General features: G+C 36.7%; 1 protein-coding gene across 1 annotated transcript in view; it reads right to left on the reverse strand.

The window, feature by feature from the left end:
• MRPL13 (mitochondrial ribosomal protein L13) overlaps positions 1–21,026 on the reverse strand; it is a 28,810-nt gene that overhangs the window by 3,657 nt on the left and 4,127 nt on the right. Inside the window, exons 4-6 of the mRNA XM_009087855.4 lie at positions 19,706–19,766; positions 11,289–11,375; positions 10,860–10,981 (exon numbers count right to left, since the gene is read on the reverse strand). Of these exons, the coding sequence (XP_009086103.1) occupies positions 10,860–10,981; positions 11,289–11,375; positions 19,706–19,766 (270 nt within the window). The remainder of the gene's footprint in view (positions 1–10,859; positions 10,982–11,288; positions 11,376–19,705; positions 19,767–21,026) is intronic.

Raw genomic sequence — 21,026 nt, forward strand, 5'->3', positions numbered from 1 at the left:
CTGTGAGAGTTTTCTCATTTACAGGAAAACAGTAACTTCTTTGCTCTGTACTCCACTTCATGAAATAAGACTGAGGTCAACCTAAATCCTAGGACATGAAGAAGTCCTGTCTTTCTTTATGGACTTTAAGGATGACTTGAAGAGGCTTGTGTCCTTGGGCTAAAGCTTGCCATTGTAAATTCTCTCTTCAGTGTCTCTGCAGATTTAGGAGTTACAGTTGTTTTGAAAAGCACTGCAGAGTGTAGTGCTGGCATCTGTGTCATGAATTAATACTGAAATTTGGTGAGCATACATGTGCTTCCCTAGCAACTCCAACCAACTCCAACATACACACACCCCTTGGTGCAGCTGCATAAAACAAGGTTGTCTTTAACCTAGGTCAGTTCTCTGATTCTCCATTCTGTTGCCACACAAGCAGAAAGGAGAGACAGGAAAATTGATGGATGATTATTAAAACTGAGCCTTATTGCCAGAAAAAATCCTCACTAAGCTATGACCTCAGCCTCTGAACATCTCAGATGGCAAACAGAAACTAACAGCACAAAAAGACCTACTTGCATATCTGCAACTATGATGGGACCCCCCCACACACTTTACAGTATATTCAATATTCTTTTTTAGTGTGATGTGAAATATCCTCTTTCAAGGGTATTTTTCCTGTGAGGAAGGACAGGACAGAGACCCTCTGCAATAATAAATGTGTTCAACTTCAAACTCCTGGAGTGAATATTTATTTCAATTAATTCTGAATAGACTTGCTGCACAGCTCCATCTTTATTAAATTCTTGTCAGCACATTCCAGCAATGATGTTTCCCTTTGCCTAGCAATGCTTTGTGGAGGTAGAACAGCCTCAGAAAAAATAAAATAAGGGGTGTGTTTGTTACTCTATGGAGGCCAAATCTAAGTAATCTCTAGTCTGTATTATAGTGCCACTGACTTGATTTCAAAAATATACTGGACAACTCCACCATCTTATTTCTAGGCAAACAACCTAAAACCTTGTAGCATCTTACAGCAGACAGGTTAGCATTACTAACCTGAAAGAAATAGTAAAGGTAAGGCTGTAGAGAAATATATGACAGTGTCTATTCTACATGTACAGCAGTTATTTTACAATCCAGACAATATTTTAAAAAATATTTTCTCTTCATTTTTAATGACTCAGATACCTCTTCAAAACTATGTATTTTAATCCAAATGACTTTGTTTCTGATAGCTAATCCCAGTGCATTTAGAAGTTCTAACAATATAATTTGTAGTCAACATTGCCTTCCTTCTTCCAAAAGAAGTGACACACCTCCCTAGATTTTTCTATTGCATGCTGCTGATAAACAAACAGCATTTGATAACATGACCTTATCTTCTTCCAAGCTCAAAACTCTGGATAGCCATCCCTCCACAAACAATCCCTACTCACAGGGCTTTGCTGTTCCATTGCATTGTCTCAGGCTTGACAAAACAAGTTTTATGAAATCATATCTCATGGTGCTGTTACAGTCATTTGTGTGCTTGCAAGCCTGTGTTAATGACTCTTAATGGTTTCAAACCTGCCTCTGCTGAGGAGTCAGGCAGTCAGTGCTGCACAGTGACCTGTCAATACCTGCTCTTGACTCAGCAATGCACACCTGGTGTGGAAGCTCTGTCCCAAATTGCAATTTTCTCTTCACCTGCAGGCAATCATCTCACCATTGGAGCACATAAACCAAAGTTCCCTGGAATTTCTGCACTCTCAGCAGCGGTAACAAAGAGTGTTCAGAAAGCAATTTGCATCAGCACTATAAAAGGTTGGTGCCTTAAGGCTAACTAGTGCCACAGGCTAATACAGCAACTGAGATGAGAGACGTGGTACAAGAGTAAAATTTGAAGGTATAGGCTTAGAATTCTGTTAAGATTTTACTGCTTCCATGAGTGAGAGAAAGCACTCCAGATGCATGGAAACCCCTTTAAAATTAATAACCATCACGTAGGAAAGGCACATCCATCTCTTCCCTTCACAGTCTGTATAACACTCTGCATTACCAGAAAAATTTAATGTCTGGTAGGATTTCCATCTGCATAGGTTATTCATCAAAAACAAAAGCAAAAAAGTATTGGTCTTAACTCACAGTTATCACCTAAGAGTAACTCACTCCAAGAAGGTTTTAGGTCTGTGGCTGCTATGCCAGCTTTTTATCCAGCAGCCTTTTTTCCCCCCTTTTCCCCCATCCTGTTTGCTGAACAGTGTAGTGCTCCCCAAAAGGTTGAGGGAGACTTCAGCATGACTGTGTTGTTTTACAGAAGCTCTCCCTGACTTTCTTTTACAAGTTTCAAGAATTTTAGGAAACAACAACAATAAAATCTCTCCAAACTTGGCTGAAAAACTAGAACAAAGAAATAATTGGTTATAAAGTGCTTCTAACCTACCCCTAATTTTTAAAGTACTTAACAAGTGATATCCACTAGCTCATAAAGGTCTCGTTTAGGGGAGTTTATAAACAACACTGTTTTGAACAGATGACAGACTGGGGAAGACCAATTAGTGAAAATATTTTATGGGCTGATCATGCCACTTAGCTACTAACCCTCAGCCACTCTGATCCCATTACTCTGCGCTGGCAGGCACACTCAATCTGCATTACTGTGACTCTCTTCTCCATAATTCTGGAAATTACCATCACAGGAATGTGGAATTACTGCTAACTGATGACAGTTGTCTGCTTACACAGAATGGTTCTATGGCTCATCTTTCATATCTGCTTCTGATAAAAGCAATAGGTGGCTTTGAGCCTTTTCGTATAACAAAAGGTTCGAAATTATTTGGTTTTGTCTAAAATTAGCACACAATACACAGAACATGAAATTTGTTGTCTATCTGGCACACATTTTAAAGTTATTTTATTAATAAACTATGAAATTTTGAGTTTTAAAGTTGTTTTTAATATAAAAACTTCAACACAGATAAAATTTACTGTAAATTCTGAAACAAGAGGAATATATGTATTTTTCAGGAACACTTTGCAAGTTGTGCCAAAGTCAATGCTATTATGTAAGGGGACTGTAGCTAAAGGGGATTTCTGAACACATTTCATCTTTTTCACTAACCACTCTAGTAAATCAAAACTCAAGGATCAGACATTGCTATCATTCCTTGGAAAACCAAATTATGTGGTTATACTCAACAGTTTGGTGCTGGGGTGGGGAGGGAGAAGAATCACTCTTCTATTCAAGGTGTACCTATTATCCCATGCTAGCTCTAGGCCTCTGATAAAATAATCAGCGAAATAGATAAGGATATTTCAACTACCACTAAATTTCCAATTCACTGTTCTAAACCCTCAATTCCTCTGCTTGGAGCACAAGAACAGTTTCCATGTTGGTGTTGTTCTCATGCTGACTGTTGTCTTGCCCAAAAAGCACTTCTACAAGTTTAACTTATTTTGCTTGGAGAACAAACCACAGTAACAGAAGCTGCATTTTGTAACAAGAGTAAGAAAAGGTGATACTGCTATGACAGTACAGCTACAGTGACTCATCCTTTTATGCAGAAACAAAACTTAAGATGCATATTTTGTGGTTCTCAGCTGCAACTTGTTTGCTTTTCTCTGCATAGAACTAGCACTTGTAATTTTTAAAAATGGTCCTTATCAAGTTATGTGATATGCATTTAGGTACTCTGAGTGAAATGAAGAATGGCTTATTAAAATTTAAAATAAAGTGGTTACAACCTCAGTTTCTGTGAAAACAAATTAAGCAAAACTGACCAAAGCTTTTTTAAACTTACTGTAATTCCCTGATTTTGATCTTGCTTATATGAATTCTGTCTGGAAAAATATTTAAGATAAATCAATGGAACATACTCATAAGCTTCTTCTTGTTAGGATGATGTTTTTTGAAAAAAGAAGGTTATTTTTTTAGGGATATATTCTGATAAAAATTATAGGACTGTATACAGAGCAGCAGTGTACACTTGGCTTTGGACAAAGAATTACATTACTCTTCAAATAAACAGACAAGTGGGTGAAGGAGTGGTGAAATATTTTCCAGACTTACTATGAACCACAGAAGTGAAAAGAGGAAATCTAGACATTTATAAAAGAGTGATTAAAAATTAATTTAACTCTAATTTCATCTGGGCAAGTAGTTCAACAGTATCATATACAACCATTCTCCTATTCATTTTCAAATTTCCATTCATTTAGTTTCTATTCTCACATATAAGATAAACAGCTTTTAAGGGAAGAGGAAAGTAGCTTTGGAACTTTCTTTTTGGGAACCTCTTCATCAAATTCAAGTAAAAGGGCCCAATTACCCATTTATTATCTCTTCAACTCTTGTTTTAGAAACAACTTAAGCTGCCCCCAGGTAAAGGGTATGAGAATCAGTAGCACTGATCTGTTTTAGGCATGCCAGAGAAAAGCCAGTAATTGAATTCAATAGGCTAAACAATCTGAACATGGATGCGTTAGATTTTTAAGATGACTGAGTTACTGACCCTTCTTGATTAGTGTCCAGGTGCTGCCTGCAGCTAAAACCTAATGAAGAGGAGAGCAATTTTCTTTTTAAGTATCTGTGTGGCTTTTTGCACAGGAATTTAGATCCAGCTCTGGTAGTCTGAAATGTGGGACTTGGTTACCTCCAAATCTCCTCTTAAATGAACACAAATCTGCTACACAAAATTCTGAGATATTTTATGCACTTACTAATAAAAACCCCTGAAAGTTACCAGTGATAGTTACTAGATTTGATTGGGGATTAATGATCTCCAGTTAGTTCATGTAATTTCTACCAAGAGGCAAAAAGGCCACAGAAAATGAACTGCCAGAGGGATTCCTCAAAGAGAACATTGGTACAGAACTGGGCTGGATTGGCAGGATAGCTTTTTCCTGGTTTATACAGTTTGTTTTTTATGAAAAAGTAAGACTGGCTGCAGTCTTTTACAGAAGTTTGTGTTGGCCAAGTCTCCTCTCAACACTGCTACATGCTAGGCTGCTTTGTGAGAGAAGATAAGCACTCAAATTGGAGGGGCAATACTTAGCCCAAGATAAAAACCAAGTATTACCTAGAGAGGCATAATATAAAACACAATACAAATTCCAAGAAGCTGCAGACACACTCTACAACTGAACAGGAACTAAGAAGAAGACTGGAGAAATTTAATTTGGTACCAAATTTTTAAAGGCTAATAAATAAACTTGAGATGGTCCTTACAAAAATGGCTCAAGACCTCACCATCTTTAGAGATGACTCAATGTCTTTCCCTCTGCTCTTCTCAAGGTAACTAGAGTAACCACTTTTTTCCTTTATTTTACCTCATACTTCATTGTAGGGAGAAAAAAAAAATATAAACGTAGTAAAAACTGCAAGTTATAATTTGTACCACAGCAAATCACTGGAAATACTCCAAATGTAATTTCTCTATATCATATATAGAGAAATATGATGTGAATGTAATGTTAAGTGTCTTTTGGTGTTGGCTCCTCTTGAAGTTATCTGAAGAAATTAACAGACAAAAAACCTAGTAAAACCTCTGAGCATCTTGCACATATAAAAGTACTGTTTAGAACATCCTTTCAGGCACATAACTAGGATATCTCTGGCTGCTTCTTCTGCTCTATTACGGCATTCCAGAAATAATCAGTGTAACTAAAAACAGAAACTTGCACTAGAAATTGTAGAATTGTGCAAGATAAATACTGCTGCAGTTCTTCTAAGAGAACAGAAAAGGAAGTGATGGCTGAAAGGATTTTTTAACCCAAAAGCTTTTCTGTTCACCAGTGCCCAGAAATTTGTCTGCTGGGAACATCACAGGTGGCTTCTGGTTGCCTGAGTCTGACAAGGCTGGCTTTAAAGACACAAAACTGGGGAAGAACTGGAGTGACACAGTAGAGGATTATCAGAGCCATCTGCAGTTCACAGGCATCCAATATGCTTGTGTTTCATCACCTACAAACTTCTGTCTGAGAACATTGTGATTTTCTGCTTTCAAAGCCACAGAGTGTTGCTGACAAACTTCCAGGAATCTGTGTGCCATGGCACGGAGATGACAAGCAGTGTCAGTACTGGGACCCTGCCTGACCCACGCTGCTTGGCTGGAACAAAATCATGGCTCCAGTGCAACTCCCTGTCTCAAAGCAGGATGTACAGATGGGGGGCAGAAATCAGGAAAGTTACTCAGAAATATAAACATTAAGAAGGTGTATGGCTTTCAAAAAGCAAATTGCAGAGTTTACAATATATCAAGTTTTGAAAACTTCAAAAGTGTAGAAGAACTTGTTCCCCCAAGGACAAGCAAGCAGCTGTCTGGCCCGAGGGGAGCTCCTAGGAGGGCTGGCAGTGGACCAGGCACTCAGTCTGCACACCAGCACCAGCCCTAGCACACTCTATGCAATCAGACAGCTCTGCTTTCTTAAGGGAAACTCCCAGGAATGCATCCATCTCACTGGAACAACACAGGGCTGCTGGATCTGGTAACATTATTTAAATACTTCTTGAAATACAATTTCCTGCCTTTAAAATTGTCTCAAAACACATATATACCCACACAGTTAAACAACTTTCAAATGGTATATAAAAGGAAAATTTGCCCATGAATCTGATGTATCCTTGCTTTCATGGAACAGAACTGTTTGCTTAGTCATATGTAACTGGTGAATTCTGTGATTTCTGTTTCAAGCTCATTTAAAAGACATACAATCTGAAATTTCAAACACACTTGAAATAAAGGTTTCATTCACAGTACAAGATCAAACTCTGTCAAAGGAACTTATTTTTTAATCTTTTTCACCTTGAAATATGTCTAGAACAGACATAATTTACTTCCCTGTATCTACACGGTTTTCCATCCCACTTACTTCAGACCTCTCCACGAAGGATCTAAGTCAGAACCTCTGGATGAGTTGGAAAGCCAGTTGGCTCCAACTAGGAATAAAAGGAAAGAATGCTCCAGGAAAGCTTTTCTGACTAGGAATATTCTGACTTTTAATTCTCCTCTTTCATGGAGCAAGATTTCTCTTGATGTCCTGTGATGCTGGAAAGAGAGGTGATGGGAAGGCTCACCACTCTAAAAGCCAATCAATGTGCTGGGTTTCCACATCTGTGCTTTCCTTAAAAATGGTTTCTCTATTTTAGTGTCCCACTTGCATACTGTGTCTTTATCTGTGGTGGGTCAGTCTCCAACTACCAGCAAAACAGCCTTTAAAGAACCCTCTATAGGAGGACATTTTAACACAAAATATAGCCAAAATGTCCAAAAACATTAGCAGGGCTGAGCAAGTTCTTCACATTCTAAACGAAAATCCAGAAATTAGAAAATTATTATTTCCAATTAGAAAGAAAAAGGGTATTTTCCTCCTGATATTAGCAAATTCTCATATAAATTCAGCTATTTATATTGATTCCCTGTTATCTATCTTATGTCTGGTTTATATACAGTAAGGTACATTTCTTCAGTATAAGTATTAATGCAAAACCTTGAAGATTAATTTTCTACTCATAATTGTGTTTATCAGTATTTATAGACTTTAATCAAACTCTTTTCCCTTAAAGGATACAGGTACCTTGAACAGCTAATATCAACTATTTTCTTTTTCAGTAGAAAGATGATGAGCTACTAACATTGTCTCCCTCTAACTCCCCCCTTTTCGAATCACTCTCAGAGATATTTCAATCTATTTTGAACATCTACTTTTGAGAAAACAGGTTGGTCACCAGGCTCCAAACTTCATGGAAGATAAATAATAATTAAAACCAAAAGTCACATAAGGCAGGAAGAATTACTAAAACCATATGAATAAGAAGAAAAAAGTTTAAAGCTTTTCTGTGTCGTTTATTTTCTGCTTCATTGTAAGGACCGCTCACACTGCATGGAAGCTATCTATGGGTTCTGCTCACAGATCCAAGGCCACAATAAGGCTTTTTACATCCCAAATACAGAATGTAGGGGACAAGGACAGGCTACTCATTTTACCATTGTGTGTTCTCACCCAGATTTCTATGATCCTAGTACAAAGTAACAAACATCCCAAGGAAAAGCCAAAGAGGACTAATGAGATTAGCAACCTAAGCACTGGGTTTTTTAAACACAGTTTATTAAAATATTCATCTGTTTTACTATGTTTGTTTACTTTCCCTATATATAAAGAACCATAGAATAATTTGCATCTGAAAGGACTCCACTCAAAGTGGAACTAACTTCAGCATTACATCAGCTTGCTCAGGAACTGTGCAGTGAGTTCTGAGCATCTCCAGGGCTGGAGATTCCACAACCTCCCTGGGCAGCCTGTCAGCTGACAAGAATGAAATGACAAGGAACCCAAATAGAAAGTCAGTTTGGTGTTCTGAGATACAAATATATCTGTGCAATATTTGAATTTCTACAAAACACCTCATGTTCCCTTTACGTTTTCTCTTCTGAAGTAATTTTCATGTCACATAGTTGTTTTCTCAGAACATCTCAAATTATCAGATTTATGTAAAAATATTTTAACCTAACTTCTCTTTGGTATTTTGAACAAAGCTGTCCATTTTCTGATTTCTTTTAAAAAGAATATTTGTGCTATATGCCTCTAAAAAGAAGACTATGTAAATACTTATATTTTTGTTCCTTCTTCAGTCTTTCACAGGAATACTGTAATAATGCCAACACTACTACTTCCATGGCTTCACAAACTGAACTCAGAACAGAGATTCTATTACCTCTGCATATTCACACACCCTTTCTTTTAATGTGTTTGGTGCAAAGCTGTCTATTCTCAGACACTCCAGCTGGCATTTTAATCAGAACAGTGTGGGCCACATGGCTATGGTTCATTTTAAGTCCCCTTTACAGACCTCTTAATATAAAATAGAAAGATATTTTACTTTATAGATATAAAATATAAAGATATTTCACATCAGAGAGTCATTTTAACAAATTTGCTCAATTCTTCATCTTTTAGTTGCAAACTAAGCCCTCCTCCCCCGCCCAGCTGTGAAATCTGAATGCCAGAGAATCAAAATACACTTTCTCATTAACACAGGAAAAACATTACTATTTTTCCCATTACTTCATATTGGAAACTCTTCCCAAGATCAAAACTGGTAAAAAAGTGAGCTGAAGGTTAAACTAAAATTTATCTGACACCAGCAATATTCTGGTTGCAGGGCAGGACAAGAAGCTGAAATTACAGCAGTGATGAACCCTGCAGTTAGCAGAGAGATGGAAGATAACCATCTTCATTCTTGTCCCTCTGCCAGATCTTACCAGCTCCCATAAAAGCAGGTGGGACAAAAGTCTGACACAGCAAGGGTTAGGTGTGTCTCCAAGCTTTTAAATGTGGCTCTAGATGGAGTAGTTGGTTGAAGGAAAACTTCTGTCCCAGTCTCTACACTCAGAGCATTACATTAAAATTCTCCCAAACTCCCATTTGTTTTTCCTACGCCACCCAGAGCTCACTACCTCTACTTATCTCTAGCATTCCCTCACTCATTTTACACCCACTATTCTGTTCCTCTCAGGCCCACCTATCCCCTGTTTTTTCTCACCATAATGCCCACTTGAGCTCTCTAGCTCTCCCACAGGAGAAGCACTGAGCTGAAAGCCTCCAAATCTGCTCTGTGATTTCTAAGGCAGTTGTACTCCCCAGCCCCCATAACTAGCAAGGAATAAGACTGTATACAGAGTGCAGTTACCAGCAATCAATCCAGATGAGACTGCAGAGGAGAGAAAAATAAAAAAAAGGGGATGCTTATTTTCTCTGTGGTTTGGATTCCTCCAGAGGGAACATTCCAAAAAATTATGGGAAGGGGATTCTAACTGCAGTAGTGTTCTTACTTGCAGATTTTCCCCAAAGTTACAACGCTGACATGAAGATATTACAAAACTATTTTAACAGCAACGGCTAAATTAGATGCCATCAAGTTTATTTGTCCTCTGCCACACACACCTGCAAGTCAACACAATTAAGGTGGCTCAGTCCTAAGGAGATGAACTATGGTAGTGTGTGGGAACAAAGAAATGCATTTTAAAAGCTATGTCAGCACAACACTATTTCCTTTGACAGTATAGATACTCCCAATTAGTCAGCTAAAACTAAGTGCCAGCTCATCATTCAAGCTAAATTATTGTGGAAAACCTGTATCAGTTTTCATACTAAACACAGTTACATAAGACTATATCACACCATACAACAGGGACAGGCTTAGCAGCTATACTGTAATGTACTGCAGAATTCTGGTCAATGGTGCAGAATCTAAACTTCTTAAGGCTGATTTACAGAAATCTCATAGAAACCATGAGGTCTCAGGAATTTCAGCTCCATTTGGTATTGAGGATAAAAGCAATTATACCAAGTTTTATCACTGACATAGGTCAGAAAACAGATCTCCCTGTTTCAGCTCAGAAGAGGGTGTAATGTATTTGCTGGATTGTTTCCTTTGAGAGACACTGTAACACAGAGGTGCTTCCATTATGCAGAAGAGATGTACAGACATATTTTAGTATTATCTAAGGTGAGGAGCCTAAGTACAAGTGATTTCTAATGAGCTTTTGAAAGTTTACAGACCTGAGTGGCATTTCCTTTGGCTATGGCTAAGAGTTGTGCATTACAGAGCACATCCAACTCAAACCAGGTAATGAAGGTTTTTACTGTATTCATTTTGATGAAGCAGGGAGTTGAAAACATAAGATTTTAAGTAAAGCTTTTCTTATTAAAAAAACAAACCAGAAAAACCAGAAAATTTTAGCAACCATTGTTCTTTGCTTTAATGACCTCATCTCTCCAAAAAAAAAAAAAAAATTACCTAAAGAGAAGAATTACTACTTTTTTCTTACTAGCAATGTGGGAGCCTACATTATACATATTCAGTCAATCTGTCCTCTTAAAAAATCTAAGATACTTACGGAGTCCAAACCTTCGGAAAGGCGGCAATTTCTTCTGGTGTATATTCATCTAATCTCTTGGGGACTGCACGTGGCTGAGGAATCTCTTGTAGAAGGTTCTTCTCTATATCTTCTGGAATAACCTGACACAGGTGAGAATAGTCTTAACTACTTGACTGCTTTACAAACAACACTCCTGCCCACAAAGCCAGACCAAAATTTGTCAATAGTACTAAATACACCAATCTCATACATCTTGAATCTCTGTGAAATAATATGGAAAACACCCCAAACTACATATAAATATATATATATATATATATATATATATAAAAAAGCAATGTGATTTTTGTTTTAATTTACTTGCTTATGACACAGGTGCGATTGCTAACACTCCCTCTTCACCTCTATATAACTCAAGGATGAAAATGTAACTGCATGGCTACTCACATCTTCAGGGAACAGGTGTAGCCTCTGCATCAGAGTTCTTCTCTGAAGGTTTTTTGGAAGCATTCTATAAACAGCCAGTTTAACAATCTGAGGAAAGGTAACATAGTAACAAATAATCAGGGAGGTTACCCATAACATGAAATAGGCTAATTGTGTTTCCATCTGTTCATCATTGAAGCTCTTAGCCATCTTTCAGGCTGAGGAATTCTGGCACCACATTCAGAAGGAGCTCTAGACCTAAATTTTAAAAAAAGAAATACTTACTCCTCGTCATATAAACACTTATTTTAAGACCTATGTAGAAAATTTCAGCTTAGAAAGTTAAGAGCTATATTTAGCATTTTTTGTGGATGACTGTGTATGATCTTCAAAGAATTGAGAAGGTTGTGGTAACTCTATATTTTATTTTATTTACATTTATGAACACACATTGTTTAGGGATAAAAGTGCTTAAACAAATTTCCTAAGTGCTCCCAGCAACTAGTTTAACAGTGTAATTTGATGTGTTTAAAACACTTTTATAATTAATGCTTTGTACCTTAAGCAAAGCTGACATACTAAACCACCGCATTATGAACTTACTATTTATATTTATAACCCTTGCTATTAGTTCCAGATGAACAATCTCACTTCTAAACATCAGGAACAAATAGAATTTATACATCTACTCTAGATGATGCTCATTGTAAAGTAAACAAATTTTCTCTTGGACTCTAGTAAAGATACCTTTTATTTAAATACAAAACACATTGTTATGGACTTCATCCAGAAGAGGAACATTTGTAAATGTAAAACAAGGCACACAAGTGTAGGAGAGAAAAAAAAGTTTCATAAAGGACAGCAAAACACTTAGAGCTTGACCTACTTGCAATTTTGTAAGTAAAATGTTTGCTCCAGGACACCTGGATATAAAGTAGCTCCAAATCAGAAAGTACCAGGCATGCTTAGTCCAGCATCGAGCTCAAGCCAATACCAAACTGAAATGCAGGGCACTAAGCACAAACAAATTTCACAGGCACTTTTTTCCAAAGTGTATTGAGCAAAGTAACTTATTTTTATAAAATTACTAAAGCGATTAAATTAAAATTTTAGAGACAATCACCAAGTTCCCAGATGGAACCACATTAAGGTAAGATTTTCAGGTGTTATGCAAGCAGTACCATGAGTCTGTGGACAAATGCAATAAATCAAGATGACAGAAGAAATACAGCAGGTCATGCAGATTAATATACACTTTTGATACCTTCTTTAATAAAAACTAATAAGCATGTATTAAAAATCAAAGATGAAAATGAATGCTTTTTAGGGATAAAAATTATTCATGCTCCTCTACAAGCACAAACTATAATTTATTTAGGTCAGTATACTATGTGTTCTCTGACTACAGGTCTTGATAAAAGGTCTGTTTCCATCTATTCTGTAAGCCCCCTTTACATACTTGAAAGGCCCACAATAAGCTCTCCCCAGAGTCCTTTCCTCCCTAGGTTGAGCAACTCCAACTTTTTCAATCTCTTCTTGTAGGAGGGGTATTCCATCCCTCCCATCATTTCTGTGGTGCTCCTTGGGACCTGCTGCAACATGCCTATGCCTTTCCTGTGCTGGGGGCCCCAGAGCTGGACATGGTGCTCCAGGTGGGGCCTCAGCAGAGAGGAGTAGAGGGGGAGAGTCACCTCCCTCACCCTGCTGGCCACACTGCTTTGAAAGCAGCCCAGGATTCTGATTTACTGCAAGGTCATTAGTCCAACTACAGAGCAGAAGGCTTAACAGGGAGCCAGGACACAGAAGGTAGTGCTGGAAAAATTCCTTCATTTTAACTTCTGCCTCAAAGACTCTTCTACAAGCCAATATAAATCAAAAACCAGCTACTGGAAAGACCAAGTTTACATCCAACTTTTTGCCCGAAATTCTGCCTACAGCCACAACTCCGCTTTCACTGCTGTGGCGTCAAGTCAAAAAAATCAGTAAAGCACAGGCTTAAGTGAAGTTGTACAGATTGCTTTTGCACCTTGAGTAAGGTTGTGTCACAGAAAAGGCAGATCCAACCAACAATACTTGCAGGGTGTTAAGTAAGTAAGGGCTCTCCTGTTACCTGAACATGCTCAAGTTTTACTAAAAGTAGACCAACCCTAAATAAAAAAGTATGGAACTGCAGATCTGCTACTGAACTCACATGATACCCAAACCCAGGTTCAATGCTCCCTGAAAACACACATCAGAACATGTTGTTTCTTTCAGGAATTAAAAATAAAACCCCTTTTTTTACATGCTTGTAATACATTTCTAAGAAAAGAAAAACCTTACTGCTTTCTATGTCATTATGCTTACTTTGAGCTATTAAAATTGCAAGAGTTTAATTTTACATGAAAGTTAAAAAAGCTAGTGATTTCTGTGGAATCTCAGACTGGCAGAGAGCTCTACCCACCCACAGGTCTCACTGCAACCTTGATCTCATTTTGAAATTGATTAGCACAGCTTAAGAGTTTATTCAGTTATTCATGGACTCTCACTGCCTCCTCCCCCACGACTTAATCTTTAGTACTAGCAATGTGTAAAATTCCATATCCTCATAAATACTTACTGCTAAAGACCATGACACTTGCTCCACCAGGTAAAGACATCCACCATCAGAAGTACACAGCCACCCCAGTGTTAATATTTGGGGATTTTTACACTACTAGGATGCTGTCTGCTCCAGTTTTTTTTTTTTTAAATTACAAAGTTCCCATCGGCTCTAATTGCAATTGTCATCTTGAATATTGCAATACCTTTTTTTTAGCTTGAGAGCATAGACATGCTCTCATTTTTTTAGCTTTTAAGAGCATAGACGTGCTCTTAATAACAGTTATATGACATTATTCTTTAAGTTTCCAATTTAAAGGGCTAATTAGAAGGAAATTAATCTGAAGGCAGCTCTATTAAAACTCTTGCACTTTCAGTCCCTTACAACATATTAATACATTTTATGAGTACAAATAAATTAAAATACATTTATTTGAAACACTGGGAGTCCTAAACATTTCCATTTTTGTGACAAACTTTGGCTTATGTGCAACTAGTAGACCATGTCTGGTGGAGACAAGTTCTGAGAAAGATTCTTTGCCAGATAAAACATACTTTAAAGATGGAAAGGAACAGAGCAATACCACTCCTAGTACTGAAGCACAAAATAATTGGCTGAATTTCCAGAAGAAAGTCTACCCTAACTTTCTTGGAATTAAGCCAAGCTTGGAATTAAGTCCAATAACCAACAGGAAGCAACATGGGAAGGACACAGTGCTCCAGAAAAAACAAAGTGATTAATTACATGGTATACCAAAATAACCCTAGAAGAATTTCAAGAGATACAGCAGTTACTTAGAGGTACAGTTTGATACCACATCTTCCTTCTACCAGTGCATAGTTTTCAGTTCTGTATACAATATTGCCTTTTCACCCACACATTATAAAATACAACACAAAGAACTTTCTACCTCTGACAGTTGTACAAGTAGGACAACTTGTACAAGCAAGAGTGAATTTACTCAATACTGCCATAAAAATCATTTGGTCACAGACAAATTAAACTTCATGCACATGCATGTCATCTGGCTTTTCACTGCTGCTTTCCACTTAACAAAAAAGGTTAATGGAAGTTTAATGTTTTCCTTAAATTATTAATTTGATTAAAAAAAAAAAAAAAAAAGGACTGGATTAAGACTTTTTAATACAAACATTTATTTTTGTGTACTATGAAGAGAATCACCAAGTCAGCTCTAAGACTTAGTCAGGACACCTAGAGGTGTCAGGATATGCTTCAAGGTAGCATGCTCTCCTCCCCATGCAAAACTAACTTGTGTGCCTACTAATCAAGTCTTTGAAGTTTTGTTCCACTTAATTAAAAAACATGACTCCCTTGTAATAGAAGAAAATGCTACTACTTCTAGTGTTTCAGTAACTGACTTCTGGCATGTACATATTATTCTATCAACTATCCCTTACTAATGCAAAGAAAATAAGTTCTCAAATAGCAACAGCAAGCTTTAACTGTGCTTTCTGTCTGAGCTTTTCTTCAAAAGACCATTATTAGGCAGATATAATGGCAAGTCTTTACGTGCAAGCAGCTGCTAAAGGGCATTCAAAAGGAGAATTAGAACATTTTAAACCCCTTCACATCAGTGCCAGCAGCTGAACAAACCAAAACCCGGACACCCCAGGAGGCTCCCTCCCAGCACATTTCCATTGAGCCTCCCTGCATCACTTATTAATCTTTCTTAGCAGGTAACATTCATTCTGAAAAATTATTGCCCATTATTTCTCTGTCACAGGCTATTGCCTGTGAATATTCAGAGGCTGCCTACAGCCTCTGAATACTGCAAAGGTCAATCCTCTCACTGAGCATTTGGTCTTAACCAAATGCAATTTCTTCTTTTTCTTCTCTGGGGTCAAGTTTCTGATGCAGCCAGAACAAAAAATTAAGCTGAGTTTTGCCTATCTTTCAAACCACAAGTCAGAGAAAAACTGATAGAAAACTTTGTCCTCACAGGATTAGTATCTACTTCTGCAGATTAGATCTGACAACATTATTTTGCAGGCATTTAAATGAAAAGTCTTAATATTTTTCCAGGACTTTTTTCCAGTAATCTTAGCTCTGTCTCAAATCCAAGATTTAAGACTACATCTTTTAGTCTTTCTGTATCAAGTACCTAGAAGTCTAATTTTGAAAGTGCTGATCTCGTGCCAACCAGCAGTTTTCCAGATAAATAAAACTTCTTCAAGTTTTATTTAAAAAGTCAAGAAAATCCCAAACCTCTGTGCATTCCAAACAACTACACCTCAAATCCAAAGGCTTACCCGTTTCCTTTATTTTCAAAAGATTGTCCTGGGAAAGAAAACACACCAAACCGTTCAATCAGATGGTTTTTTTTTAGCAACTTCCAATGGAAACTAATGCTGTCTGTCCACTTATATCCTAAGAGATTATTGCTGCCATACAGAACATTAGCATTATATTAACCTGAAGAAAAGTGGCTGTTTTGAACTACAGCAACAAAGTTTCATGGTGTACCTAAAGAACAAATTTATTAGTTATGGGTGGTCCAAGAATTTACATTCAGTCTAAGTCAGAGAAATGTGAACAAGCTGGTTTTTTTTTCTTCAATAAGCACTTCTTAAAGTAGCCCAGCCAAGTTCATTAGATGAGTTCAATTCTCTGCTATTTTGAAGAAGAGCAGACAACTGAAAACATTAGAAATTTTAGACAGATTCAGAGACACTCCCTCTTCATATCTCCCAAATGAACTCACAAGTGTTTAAGGTAAAAATGGGCTAGACTATGTACTTTTGTACTTTTTAAGGTAAAAATGTGCTGTACTATGTACTTTTGCTATCTTTTTGTTAACATACTAATTTTCACCCTTGCATAAACACAAATTTTTCTGAAGGGCTGAAAACCTTGGCAAAATGAACAAGGAACTTTAAGTTAAGCTCTACATGAAACATCAACTACAGAGACTTCTTTCTTCATTCACTGCCCCATATTAACATGAAAGATACTTAACAATGGAAAAAAAAAAAAGTAGTCTTTTTCTAATCTTAGGTACAAAATCATACCTCAGAGATCAGACACATATGACTGGACAGGTGAGGTTTTTTGTTCCTTTCAACAAAGAAGTCAAGGATACAAAACATAGGAAGCTTCCAAGACCTGTCTGGATCCATCTCCAGCAGCTTTACCTGACATAATAGTTGATACTGCTTTGAGTAGGAAGTTGGACTAGTGATTTCCTCAGATTCTCTTTATCTGAATCATCCTATGGCCCTCTGAAAAAAGGCACCATGTAAATTCAAATTCAGCACAATCCCTCTGAAGCACTAACTACCACCTGCAAGAAAAGTAAAGCTCCAAATTTAGTAAGATAGATACAATGAGGTCAGCCCCCAATGAAGTGAGAATATCACTTGGTGGCACCTTAGGAAGGAGCTAGAAATAATCAGGGATGATACTACTAGTTGTCTAAATTCTGAAAACTACACTTACGGCTTTCATAAGTAAGCATGAACTAAAGCATTTTGCATCAAATTATTCATTACAATCTTTTTAAGTAGCCCTTAACTGTGAAGCAGGTTTTCCTAAAACACTTTGTACACTAGAAACAAAACTAACAGAAAAATATTTATCTTGGAGAATTTGCATGTTTGAATTGATATATATGTAAATAAAGACAGTGCTAAACATTTCTGCAGTCCTACTATATACACACACACACTCAGGAAGTCTTATATAAACTGAAAATAGTCAAATCCATTGCAAAATCTCTATGTAGCACCATGGAAGTTTACAACATCCTTTTCCTTGGAAATAGTCTCTTCCATTAATTTACTGCCTTAATTTCTGTAGCAGCACTATTTCCAAAAGCAATGATGACTCACCCTAATGAACACTACCAGGATGAATTAGCAGGAGGCAGTAAGTCCAAGGGCAGAGTAAGAGCAGTAGCCTCCAGGATGAAAGTAACACTCTATAAAATGAAGATTCAGATGCCACAGGAAGATAGAGCCTGCTCCCTACAATCTTCCTAATTCCATTGACTGAATTTAATGTGATTAAAACGGAAAGAAAGTGAAATAAAGTGATTTAACAAGTCTCCATATAACTATGTGTCATTTAGATTATGATTTGAAGATGCATATGTTACTTAGGCTGATGTTCTCTTTACAGTACTACTTTTTCAGATTTTAAAAGCTAGTTCTAAAAATAAAACCTGATAACGAAGCATCACCACAATTTCCATTTTTGTAATGTCCCAATGCATTTCACACCAATACAATTTAACTAGTAAACAAATGTTTCCAGCCATAAAAACCCATTACAGCTACACATCCAGAATGTATCTTGCCAAATTACCACCCACTACTACTAATTATGACAAAAACACGTCTGAGCTATTTTTATGAGAGAGGCAACTGAATGCTTCATCTTCAATAGAATGACAGAGTTAATTGTTAAAGATTCTCCACCATTGTGTTAAAAAAATAGTGTCTGCTGCTAAATTAGACCAAGACTTGAGCCACATCACCATTTGCTGAGCCTTTGTCTAACATGCTTTGGTTTTTGGCAAGGCATTTAATCCTCCTCTGTTTGCAGAGAAATTCATCTATGAGTCTGGCAATAAAAGAGGTACTTCAGAACGAATGCCAGAAGGTAATTTAGAGAACATCCAAGCTTCATGCCCTAACAAGTTGTGTTACACTGCCTCCCAGTGCTTAGCATCTGCCTGAAGCTCAAATGAAATAGATTGAAGAATCCATTTTAGACATGGTACTATCAGTAACTCCCAAAGGAATTACAATTATCTTAGAGGCTGTTTGCAAAAGCATTCGTTTTGAAAAATTCTAGACAGAACATTATATGGAAATGCAGGATTTAGTTTCATTTTATTTATATAAGCTGTGACAGTAAAAACAGAAACCAGGCAAATTCGTATGGTGGACTACTTTTTCATTGAGTACTTGCACTTGTATAAGGCAGACTTGGGACAAACCAGGATTTCCAAATAATTGATAAAACCCATTAATTTTACAGCAGACAAGATTTCTCTAGGTAAAGGAAAAAACACTTGAATATTTTTTATATCAAGTGACCCAAATGAAAGCATTTCAATGTCAAAACTGAACACAAATGCCTATTAATCTCTGTGGGTCTTGTAACATGCTCTGAAACATTAGTACTTAGAGAATTCAGTCCTTCAACGCTGCCCATTCAAACCTCTAGTAGAAGTTATTTCATAACTGTGCTAATCAAAATGTTCATATCTGGCTCCCTATTTTTTTAATCAGTACAAACACATGAACACTGCATTTCAGAATATACAATAGTCTAACACAGACAGTAAGTAGGCTTATGTTCAACATAATCAACATTCCATTTCTTTCACAGACCATGAACACACAGTATTTCAGAAAAGATTTAAAAAACATCATCACTTAAAACCTACCATTGAATTTCACTGGGAAAAAGAGGCAGATGCACTAACTTTTTTAAGATTAGCATCATTCTTGCTGACTCTTAAAAAAGCAGTAGGGTCATTAAGCTCAAATACAGCTTAGCTCAGTCAAACTGGAGACAGTTCACTTATGAGATAGGTCAGACCCCTGAAACTAAAAGGAAGTAAGTAAGTGAAAAATTAGTGAAGTAAACAAGTTTGATTTGCCCCTTTGGACAGCATGGAAGAATGACAAAAATACACAACTTACACTCTAACCATGAAAACATTGTTTACAAAAATGGTGTTACAAGCCAAGATTCTTCAAATCACTAGTAGAATGTTTGTAATTTAACTTTAGATATGCGGGTAGTTGATCCCATTTGTTTAGGGGAACTAATTAACTGGAAATTAACTAGTTTCACAAATGAAAGTGAAGAAGGGAAAAACACTTACAGCAGTTGGATCCTTCAAATGGAGTTGAGTTGCTGTCACCTGCTTGAAACCACCAGGATAACTAGAAAAATGAAACAAACATACAAGGTTAATTCTACATGCTCAAGCACGATGTTAACAAAAGTATTACTGCATCTTGAACAATGGTGAAATGGTATTACAGGCCCTCAGAAAAGGAAGCTGTTCTCAAGAGCCCAAAACCTGTATTTTATTTATCTTGTCAACTATTTAATTCCAACACCATTTGTGCTTTCTTGTTTATTCACTTGAATATGATAAACCTTGTGCTTCACAAGCAGATGGATATGTTTTTAAAACTGCTTAACAAATATACCATAACAGCTATAGAATACAACAGAAACAGAACTCTGAAATATTTCCAGATGTCCAAGACTCACAACCAGTTTGTGGCTGACATAAGAGACATCCATTTTGAACTGTATTTATTATTTTCTTGCTACTCTAAATAAATCTTAGCAAGACTTGGCATATCTAGAATAATAAAATTTTAATTTTACTGCAATTGATCCATCTTTCTAAAGATTCTATGACATGTAATTCAGATCTCAACATAAGCTTTAAATGAATATTAGCATGGAGTAAGAAATTACATGGAAGTCAGGTAATGCTGCATTTCATTTTGACTGAATTACATTACTAGGAATCAGCCAAAGTGAAATCAAAAATAGGCCCGGCACCATGAAGACATGTCCACTGAGCTCCATGGACTTAAGTATTCATTTTAAGTGTACAGCTCTTTTTACTTATACAAAACCAACTTAGGTACTTAAGCAAGTGCTTTAACATACATGTTAAGTTTTTAGAGAAAAATTTAGGTCATAGGGGAAATGGAGACAAAAAAAAAGCACACAATAATTTCCATCACCTCTGAACAAGAATTTCTCAGGAATTCAGCAATTTCAGGACTGCACCATTAGCACTACAAAATTAGCTTTCTCAGTGTGATTTATTCATCTCTCAATTGGATACATTGTGACACTCAGATTATTATGAATTAGTCTCACTGCATAAAATAGGAGCACTGAACTGATCATGGACATCCTGTCCACAGCTGATTGTTGCACTCTACAGTACAAACAAGTTATGTCTGCCAGAATAATATATTTTACACTACTGTGTATAGCAATGTACTGTACATCACTACAACTTGAGAGCATTTCATTTTTAAATTGTTTTTCCAACTTTTTTTTTCATCCTGTGATTCAATATTTACTCTTATATAAATAGGTCTTGGTAGGATAAAGTAATTAAAGTTGGTGACTATATATATATAGATATATATATATACACACTCACACAT

Source organism: Serinus canaria, chromosome 2, assembly GCF_022539315.1.
Source record: "Serinus canaria isolate serCan28SL12 chromosome 2, serCan2020, whole genome shotgun sequence".
Lineage (NCBI taxonomy): Eukaryota > Metazoa > Chordata > Aves > Passeriformes > Fringillidae > Serinus > Serinus canaria.